Source organism: Anomalospiza imberbis, chromosome 30 (genome assembly GCF_031753505.1).
Source record: "Anomalospiza imberbis isolate Cuckoo-Finch-1a 21T00152 chromosome 30, ASM3175350v1, whole genome shotgun sequence".
NCBI lineage: Eukaryota > Metazoa > Chordata > Aves > Passeriformes > Viduidae > Anomalospiza > Anomalospiza imberbis.
Window position 1 is genome coordinate 652,741 of NC_089710.1, and position 16,079 is coordinate 668,819.

Sequence of the window (16,079 nt, forward strand, 5' to 3'; positions counted from 1 at the left end):
CCTACTTGAGGAGGGGACCTTAGAGCCATGTATGTCCCCCAAAATACACCCATGTTACCAGTAAAGAAGTCAGATGGGACTTACAGGCTTGTCCAAGATTTAAGAGAAGTAAACAAAAGAACAGTGAATCGGTTCCCAGTAGTGCCTCAGCCCTGTACACTACTGAGTAATATCCCCCCAGCACACCAGTGGCTTAGTGTGATAGACCTAAAAGATGCTTTTTGGGCATGTCCACTGGCAGAAGAAAGTAGGGATATATTTGCCTTTGAATGGGAGGATCCTAGTTCAGGGAGAAAGCAACAGCTTTGGTGGACCAGGTTACCACAAGGGTTTTCCAAATCCCCAAACCTATTTGGTCAAGGCTTGGGAGAAGTACTAAAACTCTTCTCCATCAGACATGAGATAAAGCTCATCCAGTATGGAGATGATTTGCTTCTCTCAGGACGGGAAGAAAATGAAGTTTGAGAATCCACCATAGCAGCATTAAATTTTCTGGGGGACCAAGGACTTTGAGTATCAAAAGGGAAACTCCAGTTTGCAGAGAGGGAAGTAAAATGCCTGGGACATGTGATTTGTCAAGGGAGCTGGCGGCTGAACCCTGAGAGAATTGCAAGGATAGCCTCACTCCCACAGGCAAAAACTGAGAGAGAAGTCAGGAGGTTTTTAGGCCTGTTGGGATATTGCAGGCTATGGATTGAAGGATACACGCAGGCCATCAGGTTCTTGTTTGAAATGTTAGTAGAAGAAGAGATTAGGTGGGAAGAAGACGACAAGCAAATTTGAAGCTTTAAAGCCAAAATTAGTCAGTGCAGCAGCACTGAGTCTTCCTGCCTTAGACAAACCCTTCTATCTGTTTGTGGATATAGAAAAAGGGGCAGCACATGGAGGGTTAGCCCAGGACCGGGGAGGATCCAGGAAACCAGTGGCCTATTTATCAAAACTGCAAGACCCTGTCAGCTGGGGGTGGCCAACCTGCATTCAGGCGGTGGCAGCGAGCGCCCCGCTTGTAGAAGAAAGCAAAAAATTAACCTCTGGGGGAAAATTGAAAATATATACCCCACACTAAGTAAGGAGTATCCTCAGCTAAAAGGCTGAAAAATGGCTCACTGATTCCCAAGTACTAAAATATGAAGCCATCTTAATGGATAATGGTTTAGAGCTAGTCGTGAGTAACCAACTCAACCCTGCCCAGTTTTAGATGGAAAACCAGGTGAGGAATTAATATATAATTGCCTAGAAGTTATAAACTATCCAACTAAAGTAAGAGAGGACCTAACAGATCAACCACTCCAAGGTGGAAAACGATTGTACATCGCTGGATTTTCACGGGTAATCCAGGGCACAGGGTATTGGGGTAGGCTATAGTAGATGAAGAGTTAGTGGCCCTAGAAAAAGGAAAGTCACCTTCCAACTGGTCAGCCCAAGCATGTGAGTTGTATGCCCTAAAGTGAGCTCTGGAAATATTCACACAGAAAAGAGAAACAATATATACAGACTCAAAATATGCTTTTGGAGTACTGCATACCTTTGGAAAAATTTGGAAAAAGAGTGAGCTATTTAATTCAAGGGGAAAGGAACTAAAAACTTATTTTAGAAGTGTTAGAAACTTTACAATTACCAGAAGTGGCAGCAGTATATGTTAAAGGACATAAAAAAGGAGTGACTCAAGAAGCGCGAGGGAACCATTTAGCAGATTTAGATTCTAAGAATTCAGCCGAATCAGGGACAGGAAAACTTATGATAGCATTGACCCCTATGAGAGAAATGGAAGAAGTCCCCATATTCAGCGAGACAGAAGAAAAAGAATTCCTCAAAACAGGAGCCAGGAAAGATAACAAAGGGAAGTGGAGATTAGCAGATGGGAGGCAAAAGTTGAATAAACCCCTTGCCAGGAAAATGCTCGAAGGCATACATGGGACAACACACTGGGGTTACACAAGCGCTAAGTGATCAATTTCTAAGGGACTGGGGCTGCATAGGAATTTTTGGGATAGCTAAGCAGGTAATTGAAATGTTTGTGGTATGTCAACAAGTAAATGAGAAGGTCATGAGGAAAACACCAGGGGAGGGCGAGAACTAGCCTTACAGCCCTTTCAAAACATCCAAGTAGACTTTACCGAGCTTCCCCAGGTACAACGGTGGAAGTTTTTACTAGTGATAGTAGGTAACCTGACTCATTGGGTAGAGGCGGTACCCACGGTTAAAGCAACGCCAATGTTGTGAGTAAAACACTTCTAGAATCAATCATTCCCCAATATGGGATGTTGAACAGGATTGATTCAGACCAAGTGTAAGAGGCTGTCTGAAGCCCCCACTTTTGCCCACCAATTGCCACGAGGAGAAACCCCTTCCTCCACTACAGTACCGGCTTGGAGAGAGCGGCAGTGCAGGTGCAGTTGCTGCACCGTTACGTTAGCTGTTCCGAACAAGGCCTGGCAAGGATTTGGCAAGGAATCGGCAAGGACCCGGCATGAACACAGCAAGGAACGGCCTGGTGTATCTTTGCCCACTCTCCTCCTGAAGCCGAATGACCTTCTGGGGTGACTCTAGTGGTCTCTCACTGAAGACCTCTCATCTGCCCCGTTACCACTGTGACAGATGGACGGAGATCGAAAACCCTCCTCCCAAGGACTGAGACTGAGACCCCTACCACAGGGAGTGGGGAAACCACTAATGACATGACCTGTTCTTCTTCAGTAATTCCAATGGACTTATTCTTCATTGTGTTTGTCCTGCTTCGGTGGTTTCAGTGGACTCACTTGTTCCCCTGCAGCAATTACAATAGACTCTCATTGTCCTGCATGTTCCCCCCTTTTTTCCTCCGTGGAGTATAACTGAACCCCTGAGTTGACCAGAACTTCGAAGACTTCCCCGACACAACCAGACGGATCCCCATCGTCTGGACCAGTGAGGATCTCGCCTGTGTTGGTAGCTATTCCCATCCCCCTCTTTTCTCTCTCTCTCTTTATCCTTTTATCTCCTTTCTGATCCCCACTATTGCATTTACTGTTTTGGCCCCTAATAAAGGTGCATTTGTTGGGATTACCTAATAGTCCCTTGTTGTTTGCCTTTTTGCACGTTTGGGATTGGTGAAAAGAACCATCACAACACCCCACACAAGTGGATCATGACACCAAGGAACTCATTTCATGTATAAAATATTGCAAAATGTTGTTCAAACCCTGGGAGTAAATGGGAATTACACACTCCATGGCATCCAGAGTTCTGGTCACACTGAGAGGATGAATCAAACTCTTGAAAGAGCTCTAGATAAGCTAATGATTGAAACCCAAATGTCATGGATAAAATGTCTCCCTTTGTCCTTATTAAGACTTAGAACTCAACCCCAGTCAGATCTGGGGGTGTCACCCTATGAAATGACGTTTGGGTTACCCTTTTTGACCTCACCCCAGAGGGTTGCCACCTATGAGGAAGGGGAAGCCAATGCCAAGAAATACGTTATGTCTATAGCAGAAACCTTAGAAGGGCTAAGACATAAAGGGGCAATTCCTCAAACAGCCGCCCTGGATTTCAGAGTCCATAATATTAATTCTGAGGATTTGATCAAGTAATGATCAAGTCATGGAGAGATCAGCATTTAACTCCTCAGTGGAAAGGTCCCTTTCAGGAACTGCTCACCACCGAATCAGCCGTGTGAACTGCAGAGTCGGGATGGACTCATGCCAACAGAATTAAAGGCCCAGCAGGAAAAACCCAATGAGTGGACTGTAACATCCAGGCCAGGGGAAACGAGATTGACTCTCAGGCAGAGACTGAAAGACAACCAGAAAAACACCAAGACACCCAAAGTCAAGCTTCCACCAGCCAGCTTGAGAACTGTCTTCCTGTTTTAATGGGTGAGAATTACCAGCACCTGTTGAGGGGAAGTACACAAGGGACTGTAAAAGGTAATGGGACAGCTTCTTTAAGAAAATAAGACAAAGGAAGGAGGGCAAGGCCCCTTTGTTTGCTACCAAGAAGAGTCCATAGCCCTGCTGTGGGTAGCAACCCCGTAGGCATGGTAAGGTAGGGACAAAAGGCCATATTGGACCACTGTCATTCCCCAACCTTCTTTGAATACAACAGGGACTGGAGGGCGAGACCGAGCTGGCCTCTGGACCCCTAAGATACAATGACTATGGGTAGCAACCACAGAGGCATGATAGATGGGAGTCAAAGCCATCCTGGACCTCTGTTAGGCCCTTTTGTCCATTCCAAATAAGTGTGTCTAAGGAAAACCTCAGATTTTTCTCCTGTTCCCACTGTCCTTGCCCACATCAACAGATGCTAGTATGACTCTTTCAAGAGAAAGAGAAAAATTTTTATTAAATATTCAAGCAAAATAACACATAGAAAAAGAAAATGGGGGTTTGTTATAGATGAGTAATCCTATGGTTGACTCTCACAATTAAGGGATGAATATTAAGTATATATTAAGAGAAGTTGTGTAGGTGGATAGTTATCTTTCCCTTCCCCCTTGCATTGTTATCACGGGATGCCCTCAGTAGTCAGGGCATTTGGGAGGGTCGGCTTGTTGCTATGGCAGTGCCTGAGCTCCAATCAAGCTGTAAGAAAGTGATCTCCACCACTGGACAGCGAAGGAGGAGTGGATTGACAAGACTTTGGGAGGGGCTGGAGCTATAAAAGACAGAACATCCATTTTATAGATGACCACATGGTGACTGAATCCTTTACTCCGGAAACTGTATGAATTCTTTATTCACTCTTCTGTTGTATATTGACAAGGTCTTAATAAACCATTTAAATTTTTGAAAGTGAAAATTGTTTCTCACATGAGGTTGGGGATTGTGGGGCAAGGTTGTCCACACTGGGTCAGACCTCAAGGTAAAACTTCTCTGACCTGGCCAGACCTCCTTAGGAGCGGCCCTACATCTATATCAATCACAGAATCCTGCAATCAGCTCTTCTTGAAAGAGAACAGTTATAAAAGACACTCTTTAAAATAGGAATACATATTTCTTAGAAGCTCTTTGAAATATTTCTCCATAACTGTAAAAGGAAACCTTCTTAATGAACTGCATTAGAGCAGAGGGAAATCAAGGCAGAGCCATGGCTTCTCAGGAATTGCTTGAGCCTAATGAGCCACGTGGTGCATCTGGAGCTGAGCCCTTGAACTTCTGGGCTTGAGAGGAGATTGCACAAACCTGTCCAGGAGTGAAAGTCAGAGAAAAAAACCCAAGTGTCTCAAAGCATAAATGGGACCCACTGAGGCCCATCCCCAACACAGGCTCCTCATGGACTCCTTGGAGGAGAGAACTAGAGACCAGGAGGGCACAAAAAACTCTCAGGCACTCAGTGTGGAAAGGAAAATCCAAAGCACCTTAAACTCCTAGAGTATCACAAAGCATCAATGAGCCCCACTGAGTGTCAGTACAAAGCTCTCAAGGGACTCGTTAAAGCTGATAATTGGGGTCATGATTGCACAAACCTCTCACAGAGTCTGGATCAAACGGGAAACACAAGGTACCTGAAAAGAACTGAAGTACCTTGAAGCATTAATGAGCCCCACTGAGTCTTGTTCCTGACAAAGCCTCTCCAGGGACTAATTACAGCAGATAATTGGAGGCCATGATTGCACAAAGCTCTCAGAGACTCCAAGGCAAAAGCCAAAGCCAAAGTGCTCTGAAAAACCTGCAGTCCCTGGGAGCATGAAGGAGCCCCCAGGGCCATTCCTGAGCAAGGCTCCCCAGGGACTCCTTCCAGCAGATCCTTGAGGCCACTGGGATGTGGGCTAGGGGGGGATGCTGAGGGCAGGACAAGGGGCTGACAGTGCCCAGCCTGGCTGGGGCTGTGCCAGGAGGCCCCAGTGCCTCAGGACAAGGTGTCTCCTGACAGCCCTTGGTGGCACAGAGCCTGCTGTGCCCCAGGGCACCAAGACTTGGCTTCTCTTTGTCCCCACCTGTCATCAGTGCCTCCAGTTCTCTGCTCTGCCTGGGGCCTGGGGACACTTTCTCAGCCGTGTCCCTCAGTGGGACCCATTAAAAGTCAAGGAAACTTTGGAGTTGGATTCTGACTTGGAGTTCTGGAGAGGTTTCTGCAGCTCCCTCTCAGGGCCTGATGTTCAGGGCCTGAGCACAAAGCCCCAGAGGGTCATTAAAGTCCTTGTGCTGTGTCTGTGCTGCTGAGCTGGGCCGGGCTCCTGGCACAGAGGGTGATCCTTGTAACCAAGGAGAGCTTCAAAAGCACATTTCTCTGGATGAGCAGCTCTTCTCCCAGCCCAGCAGGGCTGGGGCACTGCCTGCAGCCAGCCCGGGCACAGCACAGAGGCACAGAGAGCTTCCATCAGTCAGGGCTGGGAAGGTGCTGAGAAGTGCCTGGGGCAGAATCCCTGGCAGCCCTTGGCACAGGAACCTCTGGCTGCAGGACAATGCAGCTGCAGCTCCTGGAGTGATCTCCTACCGCTGGAACATCCCAATGCCCACAGACCCTGTGAGTACATTCTCTGATCATCTCTTGTGCAGAGCAGCCAGGGGTGCCCAGGGCTGTCCTGCAGAGCACGGTCCTGCAGCCCAGGGCGCTGTGCTGGGCCAGGGACTGTGCTGCCTTCCAGGGACAGCTCTCAGCCGGCCCGGGGAGCTGCTCCCAGCGCTGGGGGACAAGATGTGGGTGGAAGGACACAGTGGGTAAGGCTTCGAAATGTTCTCCTTGTGTGGTGAGCCTGCTGCATTGGTCAGGACTGCTCCCAGCACGGCATTGAACTCCAGAACATTTCCAAGCAGATTATACAGGGAGCACAGTAAGTCATGGGCTACAAAAAAGGGAAAATCCTGCTTTTTTAATCTACTTCTCTAGGTTGCTTGGATGGGACATTGCAAATAGATATTCATCTCCCAGTTCAGGCCTAGAGAAAAATAAAGAAGTTTTCTCTCCGATCTGATTAAAGCAGGAGTGAAAAAAAAATGAGCACAGGGCCCCTTAGAGGCAGCATCAATGTCACTTTTCCAGCCTCCTCAGGGTTGCTCTGGCATTGCCATCAGAGCCTGCAGAGCCAGAGCTGCCCCTGGGACAGTGCCTGAGCTGGGAGGGGTCTGCAGGGAAGAGCTGAGCCCCCAGAACTGGGCTGGGCTCTGGCTGCACTGGCAGGGTCCAGCCCTGGGCACAGGGAAGCAGCTGCTGGCAGGGACAGCTCCAGGCAGCAGAGCCCTGGGCAGGCAGAGGGGGAAAGTGTCCCCAAGCTGTGCTGGGATATTTAAAGTCCTCTCCAAACCCAACTATTCCATGATTACTTTTTTTACAGAACCCGATGCCAAGGCACAGCCAATGTCCAACAGCAGCTCCATCAGCCACTTCCTCCTGCTGGCACTGGCAGACACGCAGCAGCTGCAGCTCCTGCACTTCTGCCTCTTCCTGGGCATCTCCCTGGCTGCCCTCCTGGGCAACGGCCTCATCATCAGCGCCGTAGCCTGCGGCCACCACCTGCACACGCCCATGTTCTTCTTCCTGCTCAACCTGGCCCTCAGCGACCTGGGCTCCATCTGCACCACTGTCCCCAAAGCCATGCACAATTCCCTCTGGGACACCAGCACCATCTCCTACTCAGGATGTGCTGCTCAGCTCTTTTTTTTTGCCTTCTTCATCTCAGCAGAATTTTCCATCCTGACCATCATGTGCTACGACCGCTACGTGTCCATCTGCAAACCCCTGCACTACGGGACCCTCCTGGGCAGCAGAGCTTGTGCCCACATGGCAGCAGCTGCCTGGGCCAGTGCCTTTCTCAATGCTCTGCTGCAAACGGCCAATACATTTTCCCTGCCCCTGTGCCATGGCAATGCCCTGGGCCAGTTCTTCTGTGAAATGCCCCAGATCCTCAAGCTCTCCTGCTCCAATTCCCACCTTAGAGAAATTGGGCTCATTGCTGTTAGTGCCTGTTTGGTATTTGGCTGTTTTGTGTTCATTGTTTTCTCCTATGTGCAGATCTTCAGGGCCGTGCTGAGGATCCCCTCTGAGCAGGGACGGCACAAAGCCTTTTCCACCTGCCTCCCTCACCTGGCCGTGGTCTCCCTGTTTGTCAGCACTGCAGCATTTGCTCACCTGAAGCCCCCCTCCATCTCCTCCCCATCCCTGGATCTGGCCCTGTCAGTTCTGTACTCAGTGGTGCCTCCAGCCCTGAACCCCCTCATCTACAGCCTGAGGAACCAGGAGCTCAAGGCTGCAGTGTGGACACTGATGAGTGGATGGTTTCAGAAACATTAAAGTGCTGGCCAATTTCTGCCAGTCACTTGTAATAAAAGTCATCTTTGATACTTCTTGTTGGTTTCATTTTGGAGGTTCATATTTTGGTTTTTTTTTTCATACTGTCCACAATAAAAATATACTCTGTGCCATTTCTCCTTTTGTTTCTCTCCACCTTCCCTGTTGCCACAGACTGTGTCAATGAGGGGCTGCGCTCTCGGTGGCTTTAAAGGAACTCAAGGACCTCCCAGCAAAGTTTTCTGCAGAGATGCCCTTTTGTTGCCTTCTCTGGAGCTGCAGCAGCAATGTCTGTGTGCAGAGCTGGGGCAGATCAGTGCTGGCACAGCAGCTGTGCCCAGCAGCAGCAGCACTTGGTGTTGCCAGTGCTGCTCCCGTGGCCCTGCCCCGCTGCCCTGGTGGCCCTGGTGTTGCTGCAGGGCCTGAGTGCTCTCGGGGCCGGGCACAGTCCTGGGGGTGGCAGTGCCGGGGCTGCAGCAGGGACAGCCCATGGGCACTGCTGGGGCAGCGCTGACGCCTCAGGCCAGGGCGTGGGGGCTCCAGGCTCCTTGCCCAGGCTCTCTCAAGAACACGTCCAGGCCAATGCTCAGCACAGAAAACCCCCGTGAGCAGCCCCAGGCTGGCCGTGGGCAGGCTGGGGGCAAATAGCATGGCTGGTGCTCTGCAAGAGCCCTGGGGGAGACGGGAAGGAGCAGCAGAGCAGGGGCTGATCCATCCCCAGTGCGCTGGACAGCCCAGGGCAGCGTCCCAGAGCATCCTCATGGAGCTGCCAACAACATCCCCCCTCTGCAGCCCTGGCCACTCCCCCAGCTCACACAGGTGCCGCATCCTTGCAGGCACAGCCACGGCAGCACTGGCTCAGGAGCCCCTGTTTGCATTGCACACAGCAGGCGGGAGCACCCCCATGCTGCTGCTGTGGGGACATGAACCTGAGCGAGCACAAATGCCATCAGCCCCTGGGGCCAGGAAGGGCTGGGGGACAAAGCTGAGGGAAATCACTCAGCTTTGTCCTGGCCTCTGCAGCCAGCCAGAAAGTTTGTTCCCATCAGCTGGGAGTTTCCTGTCCCACTGCAGACGCTGTTGCTCAGAACCAGCGCTGCCTGGCAGCCACCCCCAAACTGCCCTGAGCATTTCCTTGGCTCCACCTTTGCTTTCTTTTTCCTTCCCTTGTACATATTTCTTCCTATTGCCCACCCCTGTTCCCTCCCCTGCAAACAGCCCATCCCTGTTTGCCTTTTCCTCTCTGGCCCCACTCCCCATTCCAGTTCCTTACTTGGCACCATGGGAACGGCCCTTGGGGAGCAGGATCATCCCACAAGTGCTGCAGGAATTGTCTGCAGGCTCCTGCAGTGCCTCGTGCTGCTCCCTTGCCAGAGGCACCCCAGGCCAGGGGGGCACATCTGGGCTGCTGTGTCTGGCTGTGGGGCTGCCTGTTCTGGGCAATGAGGAGGGGCTGCAGAGGCTCTGCAGGACTGACAGGATGGGCTTTGGGGCTGTGAGGAGAAGCTGAGGGACCTGGGCTGCTGGAGCTTCTGAAGAGGAGGCCCAGGGCTCCTCCTGCAACTGTCCAAAGGTGGTTTCAGAGAATCCCAGAATCAGCAAGGCTGGAAAAGACCTTGGAGATCATCAAGTCCAACCTGTGCCCTGACACAGCCTTGTGTCCCCTGAGCCGCCTCTTCTCCAGGATAAACAACCCCAGCTCCCTCAGCTGCTCCTCACAGGACTTGTGCTCCAGACCCCTCACCAGCCTTGTTGCCCTTCTCTGGATATGCTCCAGCCCCTCCAGGTCCTTCCTAAATTGGGGGACCCAGAACTGGACACAGCACTCGAGGTGCTGCCCAACCAGTGCTGAGCACAGGGGAAGAATGACTGCCCTGCTCCTGCTGGCCACACCATTCCTGATCCAGGCCAGGAGCCATTGGCCTTCTTGGCCACCTGGGCACACTGCTGGCTCATGTCCAGCCTGCTGTCCATCAGTCCCTGCAGGTCCCTTTCTGCCTGGGCACTGTCCAGCCACTCTGTCCCCAGCCTGTAGTGCTGCAGGGGTTGTTGTTTCCAAAGTGCAGGACCTGGCACTTGGACTTGTTAAACCTCACCTTGTTGGATTTGGGCCCTGGATCCAGCCTGTCCTGGTCCCTCTGCAGAGCCCTCCTGCCTTCCAGCAGATCAACACCCCCAGACAACTTGGTGTCACCACGGTTCCATGAGGCCCCAGAGTGTCCCAATGGCGTCCATGATTCCATGAGGCCTCCCAGTGTCACAATGTCCCTCTGGTGTCACAAAGTCCCTTGGATCCTTGGGCCCTGCAGTGTCACAATGGCACCGTGGTGCCCCAGGGCCCTGCAGTGTCACAATGGATCCTTGGTTCCATGAGGTCTGGCAGGGCAGCAATGTTCTCCTTGGTTCCTGCTGTCTCCCACGCCTCCCACTGTCAGGCTATAGAAGGACACCTGGCCGATGAAGGGGAGTGGGAGTGGGTACCTACTCAGGGAGGTAATAATAAAAATCCCTCCCAACCCCCTCTCCCAAGCCAGGTGCCCCTTCAGATTCTGTATGATCCCCTGGATCTGGAGAGTCAGCCAGACGGTTTAGAAGAAAATTATCTGCCCAGTGAACCTCCCAATTATGATTAATCTGTGAGACAGATCAGCACCTCTAACATCAAAAAGGAAAGAAGGGTAATCGTGGTGGGTGACTCCCTCCTGAGGGGAACAGAGGGCCCCATATGTCGACCAGACCCACCCCACAGGGAGGTCTGCTGCCTCCCTGGGGCCCGGGTACGGGATATCACTGACACACTGCCTGGGCTGATTCAGCCCTCTGATTATTGCCCACTGCTGATACCCCAGGCTGGCAGTGATGAGATTGAAAAGAGGAGTGTCAGGGCAATTAAAAAGGACTTTAGGGCATTGGGTCAGGTGGTTAATAGGACAGGGGCACAGACAGTCTTTTCCTCAGTCCCTTTGGAGTACGACAAAAATGCTGAAAGCAATAGGAGAGCTCACATTATCAACGAGTGACTCAAGGGTTGGTGTCATTGACAAAATTTCAGATTCTTTAATCATGGGGCAACTTTTACAGCACCTGGCCTGCTTGGACCAGATGGGCTCCATCTTTCTGTGAAGGGCAGAAGAATTTTAGCTCATGAACTGGCAGAACTTGTTGAGAAGGCTTTAAACTAGGTCTGAAGGGGGAGGGAGATGTAGCTGGGTTGTCTGGAAGCAGGCTCGTGGGTGGTAAGCCTGAGTTAGGGGTGAAATCAGCAGCCCAGCTGAGGTGCATGTACACCAATGCACACAGCATGGGTGACAAACAAGAAGAGCTGGAGGCCATGGTGCAGCAGCAGAGCTATGATGTAATTGCCATCACAGAAACAGGGTGGGACGACTCACATGGCTGGAGCGCTGCACTGGATGGCTGCAAGCTCTTCAGGAGAGACAGGAGAGGGAGAAGAGGTGGAGGGGTGGCCCTTTACATTAGGGAGGCTTTTGACACCATAAGTACTGAAACTTATGAAGATGGAGCTGAATGTCTATGGGTAAGAATTAAAGGAAGGCCAACAAGGCTGACATCCTACTGGGAGTCTGTTATCGTCCACCCAGCCAGGAAGAAGATGTGGACAACTCATTCTAAAAGCAGCTAAAGAATGTTTCTGGATCATCAGCCCTTGTTCTTGTAGGCGACTTCAGCCTGCTGGACATCTGCTGGGGACTCAATACAGCTGAAATGAGGCAGTCTAGGAAATATTTAGAGTTTGTGGAGGACAATTTTTTGTCACAGCTGGTGAGTAAGCCCACCAGGAGAGGGACTATGTTAGATCTGTTGTTTGTAAATAGAGATGGGCTGGTGGAAGATGTGGTGGTTGGAGGTCACTTGGGGCACAGTGATCTTGAAGTTATAGAATTCTCATGGTGAAGTCACGTGGAACACTAAAGACTTTTACATTGGACTTCGGAGGGCAGACTTTGGCCTACTTAGGAGACTTATTCAGAGAATTACTTGGGAAGCAGCCCTTGGAAACAAAGGAGTTCAGGAAAGGTGGACAAGCTTCAAAACAGAGGTCTCGAGGGCACAGGAACAGACTGTCCCTGTGTGCCAATGGACGAGTTGATGAGGCAAACTTCCAGTCTGGATGGGCAAGGAGGTTTTGAAGGAACTTAGGAATAAAAGGAGGATGTATCATCTTTGGAAGGAGGGTCAGGTCTCTCAGGAAGTATTTAAGGGGCTTGCTGAGGCATGAAGGGAAGAAATTAGGTAAGCCAAAGCTCAGTTTGAACTTAAAATGGCAGCTTCTGTAAAGGATAATAAAAAATGTTTTTACAAATATATCAATGGTAAAAGGAAGAGTAAGACCAACCATTGTTCTTGATTAGATGTGGAAGAGAATTTAATAACTGCAGATCAGGAGAAGGCAGAGGTGCTTAATGCCATTTTTTGCCTCAGTTTTTAGTGAGAAGATGATTTGCCTTCAGGACAACTGTCCTCCTGGGCTGGTAGATGATGTCAGGGAGCAGAGTGCACCACTGTTATCCAAGAGGAGGCCATCAGAGAACTGCTGAGCTGCTTGGATGTTCATAAATCCATGGGACCTGATAGGATCCACCCCAGGGTGATAGAGAGCTGGCAGATGAGCTTGCCAAGCTGCTCTCCATCATTTACCAGCAGTCCTGGCTCACTGGTGAGGTTCCAGATGACTGGAAGCTGCCCAATGTGACACCCATTCACAGCACGGGTGGGAAGGAGGATCCTGGTAATTACAGGCCAGTCAGCCTGACCTCAGTACCCGGTAAGGTCATGGAACAGTTCACACTGAGTGCCATCACACAGCACTTCCAGGATGGCCAGGGTGTCAGACCCAGCCAGCAGGGGTTTAGGAGGGCTAGGTCGTGTTTGACCAACCTGGTCTCCTACTATGACCAGATGACCCTCCTGGTGGATGCAGGAAAGGCTGTGGATGTGTCTATTTGGACTCCAGCAAGGCCTTTGACACTGTCTCCCACAGCACACTCCTGGAAAAGCTGCAGCCCACGGCTGGGCCAGGAGCACTCTGTGCTGGGTTCAGAACTGGCTGGATGGCCGGCCCAGAGAGTGGTGGTGAGCGGTGCTGCATCCAGCTGGGGACAGTCACCAGTGCTGTCCCTCAGGGCTCTGTGCTGGGCCAGCTCTGTTCAATATTTTTATTGACTACATGGATGAGGGGATTGAGGCTTTCATCAGTAAATCTGCAGATGACACTGAGCTGGAAGCTTAGTTACCTACTCCTACCATCTGTTGGAAGGCAGGAGGGCTCTGCAGGGACACCTGGAATGCTTGGATGGATGGGCAGATTCCAATAAGATGAAGTCTAATAAGTCCAAGTGCCCACTCCTGCATTTTGGCCACAATAACCCCCTGCACTGCTCTAGGCTGGGGACAGTGTAGCTGGACAGTGCCCAGGCAGAAAGGGACCTGGGAGCACTGGTTGACAGCAGGCTGGACATGAGCCAGCAGTGTGCCCAGGTGGCCAAGAAGGACAATGGCTTCTGGCCTGGATCAGGAATGGTGCGACAAGAAGGAGCAGGGCAGTGATTCTTCCCCTGTACTCGGCACTGATGTACTTGGCATTCTTCCCCTGTAGTGGCACCATACCATGAGTGCTGTGTCCAGTTCTGGCCCCTCTGTTTGGGAAGGACGTTGAGATGCTCGAGAGAAGAGCGACAAGGCTGGTGAGGGGCTTGGAACACAAATCCTGTGAGGAACATCTGAGGGAGCTGGGGTTGCTTAGCCTGGAGAAAAGGAGACTCAGAGGTGACCTTATCGCTCCATACAACTTCCTGAAAGGTGGTTGTAGTCAGGTGGGGTTGGTCTCTTTCTCCAGGCAACAAATGTCAGAACGTGAGGACACAGTCTCAAGCTGTGTCAGGGGAAATATTGGTTGGATACTAGGAAGAAGTTTTTCACAAAAAGAATGATAAAATGTTGGAATGGCCTGCCTGGGGAGGTGGTGGAGTCATCATCCCTGGGAATGTTCACAAAAAGACTGGATATGGCACTTGGTGCCATGGGTCAGTTAAGGTGTTTAGGGCATGGGTTAGACTTGATGATCTTGCAGGTCTCTTCCAACCCAGTCATTCTGTGATTCTGTGAAAGCAGCCCACACCTGAAGTCAACATCTGTGCAGACCAAAAGGCAACGCTGTCATCCTTCCTCAGCCCGCTCTCCCTGACCAGGCTGCCTTGCTGTTGGCATGGGTGGTGGGGCAGCAGGGTCATGACATGCGCATGGGTCACAATGGCCTCGGGGCACGATGTCACCGCGGGTCACAAAGGCCTGGTGGGCATGGCCGCCTTTCTGCCAGAGGCCTGGTGGTTTCCATGCAGATGCCCCTGGACACAAAGGCCTTCTTAATGCCTTTGCCCCTTGACTTTGCCTACCCTTGTTCCTCTCTCAATGATCTGCAGCTCTCTCTTGTCCCACCTTTGTTCCTCCCCTCAACATCCCCAAGGAAGCTCTGTGCAAAAGTGCCAAAGTGCTTTTCCCACCCAGCCCACCCTGGGTCCCAGCACACAGCGCCAACTTCCTGGAGAAAGTTCATCAGGAAGGCAAATGTGGATATTCTCAGTTCAGTCAGAGAGAAAAAGAGAAGGTTTTCTAACCAGGTGAGAGCCTGGGAGACAGTTGGGAAAGAATGTAAATAATTCCCTAATCTATCTTGTTATTCACATTGTTTATGGATAGGTTCTGCCACCGTGCGTCATTCACTGCACACCAGTGGTGTGAGATGTTTTTACTCTAGGACCAATGAAATTAGTCCGCACTATGTTCTCTATAAATAGAGCAGTGCATTTGAAATAAAGGGGGAGTCCATTCTCTAGCCTTTGATTTGGAGTCATTCTCGTTACCGTCCTGCTCTACAGCAACATCTGTTACTGCAGCCTCGGCTGAAGACCTGAGCCCCGGCGCCTTGCAGGGGTCGCTCTGCGGCTGCGGCTGCTCGCCAGGAGCCTGGAGGCTCCGGCCGGACACCTTTACCCTCCTGAGAGAGGTTACGCTGAAACCGTGTGCCTTCTGGAGAAAGCTTGGTCCTGTCTGGACTGCGGATCGGCTCTTAGAAGCCGAAGGCTGAGCAGGACGGTTTTCCCTGAAGTAGTGGACTGTCTGTCTCTTGCAGTGGACGTCTGCTAAGGGAGGGTTTCCTAACAATGGGGAACCAGTTATCTACGGCTGAATGGTTGTTCTTGACCGCGTGGCAGACTTGCGCCCCTCACATAGGGGTCCAGGTCTCTGATAATGAGCTCGTCACACTCTTGAGTTGGGCTTGAGACCATGGATTCCCTGCGGACCCTGAACGCGCCTTTAATCGTAGAGTCTGGCGTGGCTTGGGCCAATGCCTCCTGAAGGAGATGCGCAAAAGGGACGCTACAGCATCCATGCTGTTCATAATCTGGGGGTGCATCTACACGGCCTTGAGTGGCAAGACCCAGAGAGGCAGCGGTTCCGACCGGGACATTTTGGGATTCCAGACACAGACCGCGCCGCAGCCCATGCCGCGTTTGGCCGGGCAGACGCACCTCGCCTTAAGCAAGGTGCCGGTGACATCATCCGCCTTCCAGGCAGGGGGGGTGCCTTTGCCGCAACTATCAGCTTCAGCACACCCGGCATTGCAGGGACTGCACTCGCTGGGGGGCCGGCCGCAGTCCACGGTGCAGTGGGGGCTGGAGCCCCCCCGACTCCTTCGCTGATGGAGCCTGTGCAGATGTACGGGTCCCACCCTCTGGTACTGCTGGGACCGGCAATGGAGCCTCTGATCCATCCCCTGGCACGCGCCCCACCGCATGCGGGGGCTTCTGCTTTGCCAACAGGACAGGTGCAGCTTCCTCCTGGCGCGC

The 16,079-nt window shown here is 51.6% G+C and overlaps 1 protein-coding gene across 6 annotated transcripts in view; it reads left to right on the forward strand.

Annotated features, from left to right (window-relative positions):
- Positions 1-16,079, forward strand: part of LOC137463838 (zinc finger protein 420-like) — a 426,927-nt gene that overhangs the window by 119,055 nt on the left and 291,793 nt on the right. Inside the window, exon 2 of one of the 6 annotated variants that reach the window (XM_068175226.1) lies at positions 14,069-14,077. The exons of the other annotated variants lie outside the window; for them this stretch is intronic. Coding sequence (XP_068031327.1) covers positions 14,069-14,077 — 9 coding nt within the window. The remainder of the gene's footprint in view (positions 1-14,068; positions 14,078-16,079) is intronic. 6 annotated transcript variants of the gene reach the window in all.